Below are 14,862 nucleotides of genomic sequence, written 5' to 3'. Positions count from 1 at the left end.
CTAAAAAAAAAATGCAAGTCTATGTATCACAGTAAGGTCTTAGTCAAGGATTTAACCCTTTCATTCTCCCCTTTTCTTTTGAAGGCTTGTAGCTTACTTGCTACAGTCCTCAATATACAGTCTTATTACATCCGAAACAAAGCTTATTACAAAAACTACAATAAAATCAATAAAATTACTATTAAAATAGTAAGGCTCTTTAACTACAACTAGTAAAATATTTCAAATCTTTTAGGCCTAAAAGGGTATTATCCTTAATTATTTTACGTTTGCAAAATTCATAATGTTTCATCCTTTTCAAGGGTCTGAGTTAAATACCTTCCTGTTTCTACTTGATGCCTAATCTTGTTTCTTTTCCAATCACTGTATGTCTCTGCTGAATTCTGGTAACACCAAAGAAAACACTTAAGAAATACACAAACAAATATTCCTAAAATCACCAAAGTAATCAATCCAATTAATAATTGTTTCACCCATCCAAAGTTGGGAAGCCAAGAAGTCAATTTATCCCCTAAATCTCGAAGCCCCAATGAAGTATCATCTGAAGATACTTCCTGGAATATTCGTGCTTTCTCCCACAGTGCATTTAGATCTGCTTCTATCTGCTTATCTTTGATACATGCACAGCAACTGGTATTAATGATCATACATACACCTCCTTCTTTGGCAGTCAATAAATCTAATGTAATTCAATTTTGCAACACAACCTTACTGAGGGAAGACACTTCAGTCTGTAAATTTTTATAGTATTTATGGTTAAATTTTCCATCCGCTCTAGAACTGCGGAAATATTTACTATGGCCTTTTCTAGCTCGCTTACTCCTAGCCACGGTAAGAACCATCTAACAAAGCTATGAAATTTTGTTCTCCTAATTACAAGTTGGTTGTCTTCTCACTTAGCCCGTTTCCAGGACGTTCTCAAAATACCTCTAGGTATTTGGGACTGATTATATATTTGATCCTGACTAACTAAATGACCTATGGTACACATTCCCTTCCATCCTGCAGGGAGTTGCTTTCTGCTGATACCATCACCACACAGCCACCAATACCCGTCAGGTAGTTTGCAGGGTCCGTCGGTGGCTGTGAGATTAGCTGCATAAAATGATCTTTTGCTTACCCATCCAACCGATGTATTTCTACTGGCATCCCACTTTGTAGGGCTATAGGTTTCACGTTCAATCCCGTCAAATTCCAAGTTCCTACTTCTACCGCAGTCTTGTTGATCCAATAATCATTCCACCCGTTCCTACAGGAACAGTTACGATATTTGTTGTCAGGGGAGCAGCACAGACAATTATTGGATCTTGCCTTCCATAGGCAACTATTATTGCTAACTAGAATGTGGGTGTTATTATTTAGTATCTGTAGGTCAAATCTTGGTCCGATCCCATAGCTTGAATTATCATAACTACAGTACCCTCCATCTCGTTTTTTCCAAAACTCAGGCTAAGTATTATTGTCACAATTCCAATGAGTCGACCCTATGCCGTACAAAGGGAGTCTCATGTCACCTCTCGGTAGGGCAGTACAAATCCAACAATCCTTAGCCCCTGCGGCATTTGCTATCATCTGAATCGCATTATAATACAAGTTCTTGTTCCCAGCATCTACTGATAAGCTTAAAGTCAATAAAGTTATTGTCATAACTGTAATTTGAAATCTCCAACACTTTCAATGATCCATCATGGTTCAGAAGCTTTCTTTACTCGGGGGTAATGGATCCAGGCAGTCTGCTCTTTAATCTTGATTGCAGTGAAAGTGGTTAGCAACACCTGATAAGGTCCATTCCACTTCTCCAATGGTTCACCTGAAAAATTCTTAACATAAACCCTATCTCCAGGGCTAAATGGGTGGATCGGGTGATCTAACCCTTTTGCTCTGGTTCCCAAAACAGTCTTATTAATCTTTTCCAATTGTTTTCCTAAGGATATAACATAATTTTGTAAATAATTATTTCCTACCTGATTCTAATCTTCCCCTTGATATTTGGCCTGATATGGCCTCCCATATAATATCTCAAAAGGGCTCAGATTTTCTTTGGGCCTAGGTTTTACACGTATCCGAAGTAGTGCAATAGACAGTGCTTGATACCAATATAGGTTTGCTTCTTGACATATTTTAGCTATCTGTTGTTTTATCATGTGGTTCATTTTTTCTATTTGCCCGCTGGCTTGTGGTCTGTAGGGTGTGTGTAATTGCCAATTGATTCCTAGTAGTTTGCTGACCTGTTGCACTACTTCTGCACAAAAATGTGTACCCCTTATCTGATGAAATGACCGTAGGTACCCCGAATCGAGGTATTATTTCATTTAATAATACCTTAGTTACTTATCTTGCTTTGTTTGTCCTACAAGTGAACGCCTCTGGCCATCCAGAATAGGTGTCTGTAAGTACCAATAAGTATCTGTACCCCCTTTTCTTGGAAGTTCAGAGAAATCAACTTGCCAGTGGTACATTTGCCTGGTACATTTCCTCTCCCAATACTTCCTAATTGTACCCGGTTACCTGTATTGGGATTATTTTTCAAACATATTTCACATTGAGTCACCTGTCAAACTGTAGTATACAAATTTCTCCCTATTCATTTTTGATTTAAAAATTTATACAGGGAATCTGCCCCCCAGTGTGTCTTATTGTGCTCTCCTTTAACAACTCCCCATACCTGTTTGGCAGGAATTATACTTCTGCCATCACTCAAGTGGGCCCATCCTTTGGAGGGAACCTGCCCTCCCATTTCTTCTATTAATTCTTTATCAGCCCTAGAATATTAAATATTTTCTTGGTCACCTAGGCTCCTACTTCTGTTATCCGGAATTAAGGTCAAAATCTTTTGGATTCTCTCCACTGCCTGTTTAGCCTCATAATCGGCCAACCTATTACCTTTTTCCTGGTCAGTGTTACGCTTCAGGTGTCCTCGGCAGTGCATGATGGTGACTTTGGTTGGCAGTTGGACTGCTTCTAATAGGTGAAGGATTTCCTCAGCATGCTTGATCTGTCTCCCTTGTGCGGTTAGTAGTCCTCGTTCCTTCCAAATTGCTCCGTGAGCGTGGACAACTCCAAAGGCATATTTGGAGTCCATCCATATATTTATCTTTTTCCCTTTTGCCAATTCCAGGGCCCTAGTCAGGGCAATAATTTCAGCCTTTTGAGCTGATGTTCCAGCAGGTAATGACTGAGATTCAATTACTTTGCTTGCTGTTGTCACCACGTACCCAGCCTTTCGAATACCTTGTCGGACAAAGCTGCTTCCATCTGCGAACCAGGATTCTTGTGCGTCTTCCAGGGGTGGTTCTTTTAAATCTGGTCTGCTAGAATATACAGTCTCTGTGGTTTCCAAACAGTCATGTATCAATGATTCAGATGTCACCCCACTGAGGAAAGAAGCTGGGTTTGTAACATTAGTCACTTCAATATTAACATCGCCTGGCTCAACTAGAATAGCCTGGTATTGTAAAAATTGGGATGGAGAAAGCCAATTATTTCCTTTTTGTTCTAGTACGGCTGATACTGTGTGTGAAACCAGCACTGATTTTTTTGGCCTAAGGTAAATTTCCAGGCCTCTTGGATACTTAGTACTACAGCCACCACAGCTCGTAGGCACCCTGGCCACCCTTTGCTTACTTCGTCAAGCTGCTTAGAAAAGTAGGCCACAGCTCTTTTGTAGAGTCCTAGTCATTGAGCTAGGACTCCCAGAGCTATACCTTGTTTTTCATGGGAAAACAGCCAGAAGGGTTTAGTAACGTCAGGTAGGCCCAGGAATGGGGCCTTCATCAGTTCCTTTTTAAGCGTTTTGAACGCATTTTGAGCTTCCCTGGACCAAATCAATTGAGTGGGATTGTTTTTCAAAAGTTCATACAAAGGTTTTACTATTATTCCATAATTATAAATCCATAATCAACACCAACCTGCCATTCCCAAGAAGGTCCTGAGTTCCTTTACCGTTTGAGGGAGGGGGGTTCTGCAGATGGCTTCTTTTCGTTCCATTCCTAATTCTCCTTGTCCTCCAGGTAGCTCGTATCCAAGGTAGGTTACTTGCTGTCGCACCATCTGAGCTTTCTGTTGAGAGACTCGATACCCATTCGGTCCCAAAAAGTTCAACAAATTAATAGTCCATTGAATACAATCAGACTTTGTTTCAGTTGCTATTAATAAGTCATCCACATACTCTAGAAGAGTTCCATCTCTGGAGGGAGGATCCCATGTCTCAAGTTCTCGTGCTAATTGGTTCCCAAAGATGGTTGGACTGTTCTTAAAACCTGGGGGTAACACTGTCCAGGTAAGTTGGGCTTTCCTACCAGTAATAGGACTTTCCCATTCAAATGCAAATAGGTTTTGGCTCTTCTTGGGCAGAGGCAAGCAGAAGAATGCATCTTTCAAATCTAATACCGTAAGCCATACTTGATTGTTTCGTAATTTAGTAAGTGAAGTATAAGGATTGGCCACCACAAGGTGTAAATCTTTAAAATTTGAGGGGTTTTAGAAAGAATGCCTTTTCCTGTTGGCCAGTAGCTCCCACTACAGTCACAAAGTCTTTACTCACAGGTATCAATTCTTGATTTAAAACAGAGAAAGAAGCACCTGTGTCTACTAAGAATTCTACTTCTTTCTCTTGTCTCCCCAGTCTTATCTTAACCAGTGGATCCGCTAGGGTAGATTCCCCAGGTCCTCATCAATTGGCCTCTGCTCCAGCAATCAAGACTTGCGGGGTTCCTTTGAGTCTTGGACATTCGCTCCTCCAGTGTCCTTCCTCTCAACAATACGCACGTTGATTCTTTCCCAATACATTCCCCAGTCGTCCTCTGCTTCCAGAGGGCCTTCCCCTTCCTCGTCCTCTAAATCCTCCTCTATTCCCCATTCCTCTCTGTCCCGAGGCTGCCTCCGTGCGGCGGGAGGTTAACACCACAATCCTTCTGCCACTCCGGGCAATTTCGCAAAGTAAAAAAAAACATATCCGCATACGTAACCTCATCCCATTTTCCTTCTCTCCGTAAGAACAACATTAACTACAATATACAATAATTTAAAGATCCATTAAAGGGCCATTTTTCACCATCTTCTAATTTGTACAGGGGCCACCACTGATTACAGTATTTGATTAGTGTTTTCTTATTCACACTCCCACCTGGTTGTCCCCCTATCTCTTTCCAGTGTGCTAAGATACATCCTAGGGGGCTTTTCTTTACAATACCACCGCTTTGCTGTCCCCCCATTCTACCTTATTGATTCTGTACTTCTGTTATTCTCCCACAGATTATTTTAATAATCTCAACCTGTCACGCTTTATCCTCCCACTCTGACCACGTTCTACAATTCTCACATTGAATATCTCATCCAAATACAACCCATAAATTTTGGTCACAAATAAAACAATTTACGAGGAAAAGCGGTTCACATTCATTTTCAGGATGAGACACACAGGTCTCCAGGTTTTCCACACTCACTTTGCAGTCACACCGCGTCTCAGTCACTCACCAGTCACACCAGAGTTAACTCAGCTCTTTCACACTTAGTTGCCGATTTCCTAGTGCCCAACGAATATATCCAAATTCAATACCAATAAACCAATATCAGAGTTCAGTGCCAGTAAATCCGTACCGCCAACAGTACAAACTCATGCGGGTTTCATAAGCGTACCAATACCAAAAGGCACGTTATTGCAGAAGTACAAGGCTTAACCCATGCCCGTACCAACGTACTAAATACCAAATCTATACCCTCAGGCACTAGTAGCCTGGTATATGGCGCTCAGCATAGGACATCTCCTACGACTTACGAGAACCTTCCAAATGACCGGTCCCGAATTCCAAAACAGAAAACCAGAAAGATTTAAAGAATACCTTTTTCCTTTAGATGGTCCTTGTCTGCTCCCGCAGTGATCCGATTGAGGCAAGGAGTCCCTCCGGGATATCCCGGGGGTACCCTAGGGAGTCCTGTTCTCAGCGGGTCCTGCAGCCGAGCAGAGCGGGTCCCCTCTGGGGTGCCAAATTGTTGCCGTGAAAAGCCGAAATCAGGACTCAGTAGTCAGGATGACTATTAAGCAGGTATTCTTTATTGCAGCGCTGGGCAGCGCTGGGGATCGCTCTGCCACAAGTGCTCTGCCAGCTTAGCACAGCACATCAGTTCATATACAGAAAAATCATACATATTCATCAGATTTCCTGAAAAAGGCAGTTTTATAGTGATGAGTTCCCGGAATGCATTTACATAGTCCAAGCGTGTGCAGTAAAATTAGGGTTAGGGTCTTTTCACCCTCCTGGTGGTCTTCCATAGTCTTCCTCACGTTGTCCGTTAGTTGAACTTTGGGCTTCCTTTGTCCATATATAGTCATTGAATTAGCTCATCAGTCCTTTGGCCTCAGAATGTCATAAGGGGCTCGATTTAAACTAGTTCTTTGGTGCTTATCTTCGGCACCAATGTCCTGAGTTCCTGTTATCAGTGATTTAATTAGGAAGCCTAACGAGCTTGGAGCTTGCTCAAAGGCTGTTTAGTCTTTATCAGGTAAGAAGTTACAGGAAATGTCCTATCATCAACTCTGCTCAGCAGGTAACTAAAACTATCTTTGCAGGGGAAGAGAACAAGGATGCAAGTGAAACTAAAAAAAAAATGCAAGTCTATGTATCACAGTAAGGTCTTAGTCAGGGATTTAACCCTTTCAACTGGATTTTCTGATTCTCACTCTGCTGTCTTCACTGCCATCACTAATGCAGGGGGGATTGCATTGGTAAACGTGTTTGTCAGAGTAAATAAACTTAATTTTGCTATTAGCATTTTAGAGGGAGAAAACATTTCTGAAAGCAGAGGTCAAAGAAAATAATAATTTGAAGAGAGGTGGTATAAAAGAAATACCAATTTAGTTGAGTCTCTTGGAATCTGCAACAGTAAATTAAAATAAAGCTGTTTGCCAAGGTTATCAGTGGTCTGGCTTAGAATTGCAGTTGTACTGACTGTAATATGCTGTGGGCTTGTATCATAAGGTACGTGTGCTGGGTAAATCTGCGTTAGTTTAAATGCCACCATTGTCCCTGTCTTACGTTTTAGGACTCCTGTGCCTGGTATGGAAACTCACATTCCTGTTATTTTCCTTGACTTGAATGGTAAGTGGTTCTTAAAATGACAAAGTACTTTGAAACAAACTTTGTACAACCAATGACATTATAGAATTTAAGCAAGCTAATAAAGTGGAGGAATGCCTGGAATGGCAGGTAGATTAATTTGAGTGCACATTTTTCACTGAAACATATTATTTAGCGTTTCAAAATACACAGCATTATATATGGAAGGAACCAGAGGTTTTAATAATCCCAATATTGTGCAGATATTTAGTAAGTAAAATAGAAATAGTAAAATGAGTACACCTGAGGGAATTAACAGCAAAAGCCAGCGTAAAGAAAAAATTATTGTTGGGAATGTTCATTCTGGGGTCTCACAAGGATATAGCACTGATGCTATATCCTATAATTTCTTTACCGGTGACTTAGAAGAAAATGTGAAGTCACTGGTAATAACATCTGCATATCAAAAAAAATGGCATGATAAGCTCAAGTTAGTTTTACAGAGTGGGATCGTATGTGTTTCTTTAAACAACGTATGTTTCAATACATCCAAATACAAGATCCAGTTTGAACAATGTATTTGGCAGATACTTCTACCAAAGATGGGAAATTGTAGCCAAGAAATCAGCAACCCTAAAGTAGTCCAGGGAGGCAACAGTGCCTAATCAGTTGAACAAATCCTTGTTGTTATGTTTAAAGGAGGGTTAACACTTGGATTAGAAGCATCAGGTGAGAGTGGGGAGGTGGCATGCTGCCTGTTGTGAGGAGGTCTTTGCTGCAATGCTGTTTACATTTATGGCTTGTTCACCTCAAAAAGTGCAGTGATATATCAGATGGCTTCAGAGAGGAGCTAATTAATAGTTAATAATTAGGTAGTTAATAATTCATTCATGGTGAGGGACTGGAGCCAGAACAGGTTAAACTTCTCAAAAATCAGATTAAGGATTTGTTTAATTATGATCTAAAAGTACTGTATTTTTACTTGTTCAACCATCAGCTTATCTTTATTTAAAAACAAAAAAAACCCCAACCAACCAACCAAACAAAAAAACCCCAACCAACCAAACAAAAACCCAAACAAAACAAAACAAAAACCCCCTAAACTCTACTGCCAAATGAGCAATGTACTTAGTATGATGGAGCAGTAGAGCTGAAAATTTGCCTGTGGGCAAGGAGGGGATGTTGACAACTGGGGGAGATTCCCGTACAATAGAGGACTTTCTAAGGCACGCTTGAGTCTGTGTCCCCAAATCTTTGTGCACGCTTTTTGTATAGAAATGGGATTCTTTTTGAAGCAGAACAATGCGAGGAGCTTTTCTTATGTAGGTAGAGTTTAAGTAGCCAAGCTGGGAGTTAGTGATGAAAATGTGAATTCATGACTTGCCGGATGTTTTTAAAAAGGATAATCGCTTTGTGTCTCCTCACCTTCTGCATTCACTTTTGTTTCCAGCTGATGACTTCAGTTCCCAAGATAACCTTGATGACCCAGAAGCGGGTGGGTGGGATGCTACTCTTGTTGCAGAAGAGGAGGAGGAATTCTTTGAACTGCAGATTGTGAAGCATCATGATAGTGAGGTAAGCAGAGATGCAGACCAGTGTATTTAGTTTAGGAGTCTTCTAATTGTTCTCTTTATATATTCAGATGTGAAAATAATGCATCAAAGAGGGCATACGAAGGATACACTTGTTTCTTATATGACTGACTTGGTGTTTTCAAGGAATATTTGCTAGGAGTATAACCATGACTTGAAAAATAATAAAACTCAAGGATCTTCCTTCATCTAAATCCAAGCATTACAAAAGCTTGAGAGTCTGAGTTTGTGTTTAAAAAAAACCAAAACAAAACCCCTGAGCAAATTAGAGTACGGAAGCCCCCAGCTGAAAAGCCAAACAATCTTAACTGTTGCTACTGTTAACATTTTTACCTCTGCATTGTTACATTCATTATACTCCATTTTGCCACATAGCTCATAGTTTTACAACTTTACAATTGTTGGTTTATAATTTTTGCTATTAGGTTTAGAATCTCTGATTTATTTTTTTACCTAAAAATTTTGCTCCTTACTCTGAAACTTGTTTCTTTTTATCTTTTTAGAGGAGCTTTATTCCTGATGGTTTTGGTAGGTTTTTTGTTCTGTTTTGTTTTTAAAGCCTGGAAAGATGGCTACCAGGCTGTTTTTCTTATGGCTTGAAGATAAACCATTTAAATCTTCAGTAATACCTATATTTTAACATTCAAGAAGATAAATTCCAGCTTTTGCTGTACTGCTAGAAGTGTTTCATCAAAGTTATTTCTCAAATACAGACGGGAGACTTTACGTGGTGTTATGGAAGATTTTCACTGCAATCTCTGTTGCTTTCTGGTTTATCTTAATAAATTAGGCCAAATAGTCCTGTAGTTCTGCATATTTTATAATTTATTTGCAATGATCCTGGGTATTCAAAGGTCTTTTTTTTCAAGAGGAAATGTTCCAGAGTTTGAGCAAGTTGGCATTTTTAATCCCAACATCTTCATTTGGCAAACTAATCTTGATTTTTAAATGGCCTCTTCTAAAGTGCAGGGATTTTTCTTCATAGGGAGTGAAATGGAGAAGCTGACTCTCAAAATTTATGTATTATGTATTTTTGTTAATTATGCTTAATTAATTACAGTTAATTATACACCTAATTATGCTTATTAGAGGATACATTTTTTTCCTTTGCAGGTGAAAGCAGAAGCCTCATGGGATTCCACAGTCCACGACTGTATCCAGCTCAGTAAAGGAACAGCAGCAGATGAAAGAGTTTACCTTATTGTGAGAGCCACGGTCCAGCTCAGCCATCCTGCAGAAATGCAATTAGTGTTACGCAAGCGCATTTGTGTTAATGTGTATGGCAGACAGGTATATCTTTTATAATCCTTGACACTTTCACTCTGCCCCATGTTTATCGCTGCTTGAAGAGGTGAAGGCTGTGATTTGTGCAATATGCTGCTGCTATGACTCTTATTTTCTTGTGTCTACCTTCATTTCTGCCTGAATGGAAGCACCGTATCAATGGCATGCATCGAGACTTAAAGCTGCCAAGTAATTTTCATAATATCTTTTATATTGTGGATGATAATGCAGCTTTTTTTTAAAGGCTCAGTGGCATCTAAGTATGAGAGATTTGGTATTATTTGTATTAACGAAGTGCTTTATCCCCAGTCACTGGAAAAAGTAGAAAGAGTCAACTTCTCATGAGCTTGGAGTTCATGTTTTGCAACAACTGCATCAGAAGAAACTTGTGTGTTTCCCTGCTCCTATAGTATGCTCACACGTTACTGCTAACCATTTCTATTTATGCATCCAGATATTTAGAGATAAACTAGCAATAGTTGGAGCAGAGGTCCCCTTGTGTAATTTGTCAAAGTTAATCATTCTTGGTCTTTTATTTTCCAATTGGCTTGTGCTCTTACAATAACATGTAGGTGAGAGCAGGATGTTTGATAAATGGAAAGCAGAAGGTTGTCATTCCATTTTGCAGCATCATGTCCTGAAAAATATTCAATTCTTGAGAAAGATGGTGAGGAAGAGTTTGTTCAGCATTGTCTCAGAATCCAGCTTCCCCTAGCAGTGATAATGACAAAGCAGAAAGCCTGAATTGTTATTCTGTTTGCACATCTATAGTTAAAATCTGAAGCAAGAGCAGAAGAGGTGTGGTCACACCCAGAAACCCTGTAGGCAACTCTGAACTGCTTTTAGTGCTAGGAATAGAAGAACTACAGTTCTTGGTGCTTCGATCAGGCAGAAGCTTTTTCTCAGAAAGGGAACAGTGAATTTTTTGTCATACAGAATGGAAGAGTGTATTCAGTAGATTATTGGCAGGCTCAATTTATTACAATTGTGTTAATTTTGTTTTCTACAGATTTAGTCAATTATGTGTTTTACTTTTATTCGACACGGAATCTTTGGCTTTCTTGCTAGGTTTCTAAAAATCCTCATCAATAACCTTTCCCGGGTGTTCGTCTCAGCAGCATCTTTGAATGACTCATCTCTGCATTAATTCACCAGTCCAGTTCTTAACCCTGCAAGGCGCCAAGTCAGCATAAACAATGACCATGCCCCCTTAAGTCATTCTTCATAACGATCTCTTTGGTCAAGAATTTAATGCCTGTACTTGTCAATATTCAAGACAAGTCACCGAGGGCTCTACCAAAAAAAAACAAACCCCACCTCTAGAACTAGCAAATGCTGTGTGTGCCAGTTAAGCGGTCACCTTGCAATGAAGGAAGTTCATCCTTTCTCTGTATCTAAAATACAGACAAGCAAATGATTTGTCTCCAAGTTAAAATCTTTGACTTTTACATATTTATTGGCTAATCTCTTGGGTTTGAACTTCTTTCTTTCTAAACTATATTTACTTCAGTTGAAATATGTTGAACCATGTTTTCCTTAAAGCAAGAGATATTTTCCTTTTTTTGCCTTCCCACAGGGTTTTGCACAGAGTTTCCTCCGAAGAATGTCTCACCGAAGTTCCGTTCCTGGCTGTGGTGTCACTTTTGAGATAGTCTCAAATATTCCAGAGGTAAATAAGAAATCAGAGTATCTGAAATTGGCTGAGAGCCTCTAGCTTTTTGATTTTTCCCTTATTTTGAGTGTGCTAGCTCTTGCTGCTGCAAGCATAAACTATGGTTCTTATAAAAGATTAAGCATATTCCTTTACATGCTGTGACTTAGCAGCAACCTATGTCTTATCAGTGTCACTATCTATTTTGTTGAGCGAGCACCTATTTGCTCAGGTCCTTGAAGAAACATTTTAAAGAGAGAGAAGAAGAAGGAGTAAAGATGGGTAGGTGAAGTGCCTAATGTAGGGAGCATGAGAATATGTAAAAAATAACAAAGTGGCTTTTTCTGAGTAATGTCTTTATGTAACTCTCGATTCCTGAGCATGTTCATAGTTAGATGCTAATCCTTTCCTTTCAAACAGATGCTCTATCAGAGCACTTGTAAAAACATTAACACATGAAGAGCCAAAAGTCTGATTGCTGCCTGACTCTGTCTTTTATGTTCTGCTGTATTTAGCACTCTGTGTTGAAATGTTTCTCAAGCAATGTTCTATTTTTTTTCTTGCAAGTCACTTGAAATTTTGTTTTCCTCACAGGATCGGTAACGCCCTGAATGTTTGAGCGCTTTTAAATTACAAAATAGCTGAATGCAGCCCTTTTGCTAATCAATGGCAACGTCTCACTGTGAGGTCTCAAAAAAAGAAAACCCCAAAACCAAAAGAACAATAACCACATATAGCTTGAGATGTCTGTGATGGTGATAGGAGCACCCATGCGGTTTGCCTGGCACAAGTTCCTTCAATGTAATGAGACTTACATTTAGAAATCTCCAACAAGACATCTAAATCTGCCCCTGAGCATAAGGGCAAACAATGTTGAATCTGTCCTGCATGTTTTAAAAATGTGTTTTCTTCAGGACTGATGTGGGAGATTTTGGTTTTGTTTTAAACGGATGTCATTTCTTTTTGTCTTCCTAGGATGCTCAAGGAGCTGAAGAGCGGGAGGCCCTAGCCAGAATGGCAGCAAATGTTGAAGATGCAGCTTCAGCTGACTCTGAAGCCTATATTGAGAAGTACTTACGGAGTGTGCTGGCTGTGGAGAACATTCTCACCTTGGATCGTCTGCGCCAGGTCTGTTTTTAAGGCTGTAGCAGAGAGTAGAGAATACGTTTACTGAGGACAGTGTATGGCAACGCAAATGTTCTCATAAGTGCACGCAATGGCTAGCAAACCAACACCACCACGTCGGTGCATACCTCAGCCTTACAAAGTGTGCCTGTGGCAGACATCCAAAGAAGCAAATGTAGCTCTCTGTAAAGAGATGTTCTCACTCAACTATCTGCAATATGGATGGGACTGGGAGCTTTATATTAAAGGCACTGTTACGGGGTGCTTGGTTTGTTTTTAAGACTGTGCATTGTTAATTATGGTTCAGAAAAAGTAGTTGTGTGGCATTAGCTTTTGCTTTCTGAAGCTTGGGCTTTAGTAATAGTTTCCAGAGTTGCTAGTAGAATTCTTGTCATTTTGCCCATATTCTACTTTGAAGTAACCAAACCCATTCTTTCAATAAATAAGACATTGATTGGCTTAATCTTAAGTACTGTAATTTGATCTGTTTACCAGGAAAAATACAGGAGAGAAAAACATTTATTGACAATTGTTCTTCTGGATATAAATTATGCAAGCACAAAAGAAAGTTATGCAAAACAAGCTCGAGTATGTGCCTGCCCACTATAAATTAATGGTGCAGTGTGATGCACTCTAAGTATTGAAAGCAAGTTCCCTGTCATATATAATTAGTTTAAAGGATTAAAATAGGAGCTCAGCTAGGAAAGGGAGTCTTAGTCTCTGCATCTGTAACAGTCATCTCCTAGAATCAGAACTAGCTGTGAAATCCTGCATGTGCCAATCAGCAAAATACTAGATGTTAAAGTTTATCCACTCTTACACTTCTAGCCCTGTTACGTGCAAGTTTTAGATTACAGCAGACTTTACAGACAGGAGCCTGTGCAATAAGGCTGTTTAGAAACATTTTTCTTGTATAGACAAAACTGTCCTGGGATGATTGGAGCTCAGATTCGTGCAAAACATGCGTATTTTCTTTGTTTTGCTTCTCTATGATTGGCAGGAAGTTGCTGTAAAAGAGCAGCTAATGGGAAAAGGAAAACTCTACCGCAGGAGCCTGAGCTCTCCCAATGTGAATCGGGTGAGTATTCCATGCTGGCATCTGCAGCATGCTGAGGGCAGCAGGTCCAGTCTTTCAATTACAGGTCCCTGTGATGCCAGAGTCATGGAGTATAGCAATAAATTTCCTTCTGTTTGACCCTTCTGTTTGTCTGTGCTATTTGTGAGCATGTAAATCGCTAAGTGGAGACAAAATCTGCACATATTCATGCTTTCATCATACAGGCTACTATGCTTGAAAGCACCCCCATAAATCCAGACTATCTGAAAAAGCAACATAAAAAGGACTCCTGTATGGTTTTTTTTCTGAACACTGGAGTTTTTTTCATTTAGCTATCAAGTTGAAGATTTTTTTTTTTCTTTAGAAGATTTGAAAGTAAGTTACAAGTATTTACTGAACGCAAACTTTGTAACAGTATTGTGCATAAGAAAGATGAGACTTCTGTTGTCCAAAATTTGGGAAGAAATCCTTTGATAGAACTGGTAATCAAACTTGTCAAATTCTGGCTCCTTCCAGATCAATAATCGGGATTTCACCTTTCATCTCTTGGATTTCAGTTCTGCTTTAACCGCAAAACTATTTCTTTTCAGCCTTCCTTGTGTTTGTCAAGAGGCATATTTATTGGTTGCTTAAGTTTTTGTTAAGAAATAATTCTGCTTGTCTTAACTATTTCAGCTTTCTGGAAGCCGCCAAGATTTAGCACCCCCTTACAACCTGAGCAGTAACCGGGTAAGTACCTGAAGGTCTCCTGGGAGATCTTCTGTAGAAAAAAGGTAGCTAGAGTGACTACACTTATACCAGTTACAGGGGTGTAAGTGGGAAACATCTGTAAGTGATGGGGCACACCCATGTGCTCCTTGTATCCTTGGGACTGTTCCTAGGACATAAATAGCTTTGGATGTGCTACACTAGAGCTCTCTGGGAAAGTTCCCAGGCCTTCGTCAGTCATACAGCGCTGCTGCCAGCCGCTGTGGGGTGTACAATGGCAGACCTGAGTTGAGCAGACGAGATTAAATGTAGCCATCCATCACACAGCAGTGCATTTATCAGGGGAAATTTTCTCATTGCCAGGCTTCAGAGCTCTTCCAGAGCTTTCAC

The 14,862-nt window shown here is 39.8% G+C and overlaps 1 protein-coding gene across 3 annotated transcripts in view; it reads left to right on the top strand.

Moving 5' to 3' along the window:
• KIF13B (kinesin family member 13B) overlaps positions 1 to 14,862 on the top strand; it is an 84,366-nt gene that overhangs the window by 40,136 nt on the left and 29,368 nt on the right. For all 3 annotated transcript variants that reach the window (XM_072858250.1, XM_072858252.1, XM_072858249.1), the window contains exons 26-32: positions 7,042 to 7,097; positions 8,506 to 8,630; positions 9,761 to 9,937; positions 11,508 to 11,600; positions 12,558 to 12,710; positions 13,708 to 13,785; positions 14,440 to 14,493. In XM_072858250.1, the coding sequence (XP_072714351.1) occupies positions 7,042 to 7,097; positions 8,506 to 8,630; positions 9,761 to 9,937; positions 11,508 to 11,600; positions 12,558 to 12,710; positions 13,708 to 13,785; positions 14,440 to 14,493 (736 nt within the window). The remainder of the gene's footprint in view (positions 1 to 7,041; positions 7,098 to 8,505; positions 8,631 to 9,760; positions 9,938 to 11,507; positions 11,601 to 12,557; positions 12,711 to 13,707; positions 13,786 to 14,439; positions 14,494 to 14,862) is intronic.

The sequence above is a fragment of the Ciconia boyciana genome, chromosome 3 (assembly GCF_034638445.1).
Source record: "Ciconia boyciana chromosome 3, ASM3463844v1, whole genome shotgun sequence".
Lineage (NCBI taxonomy): Eukaryota > Metazoa > Chordata > Aves > Ciconiiformes > Ciconiidae > Ciconia > Ciconia boyciana.
The sequence above is the reverse complement of the archived record's forward strand: the minus strand, read 5'-3'. Positions and strand labels throughout refer to the sequence as shown.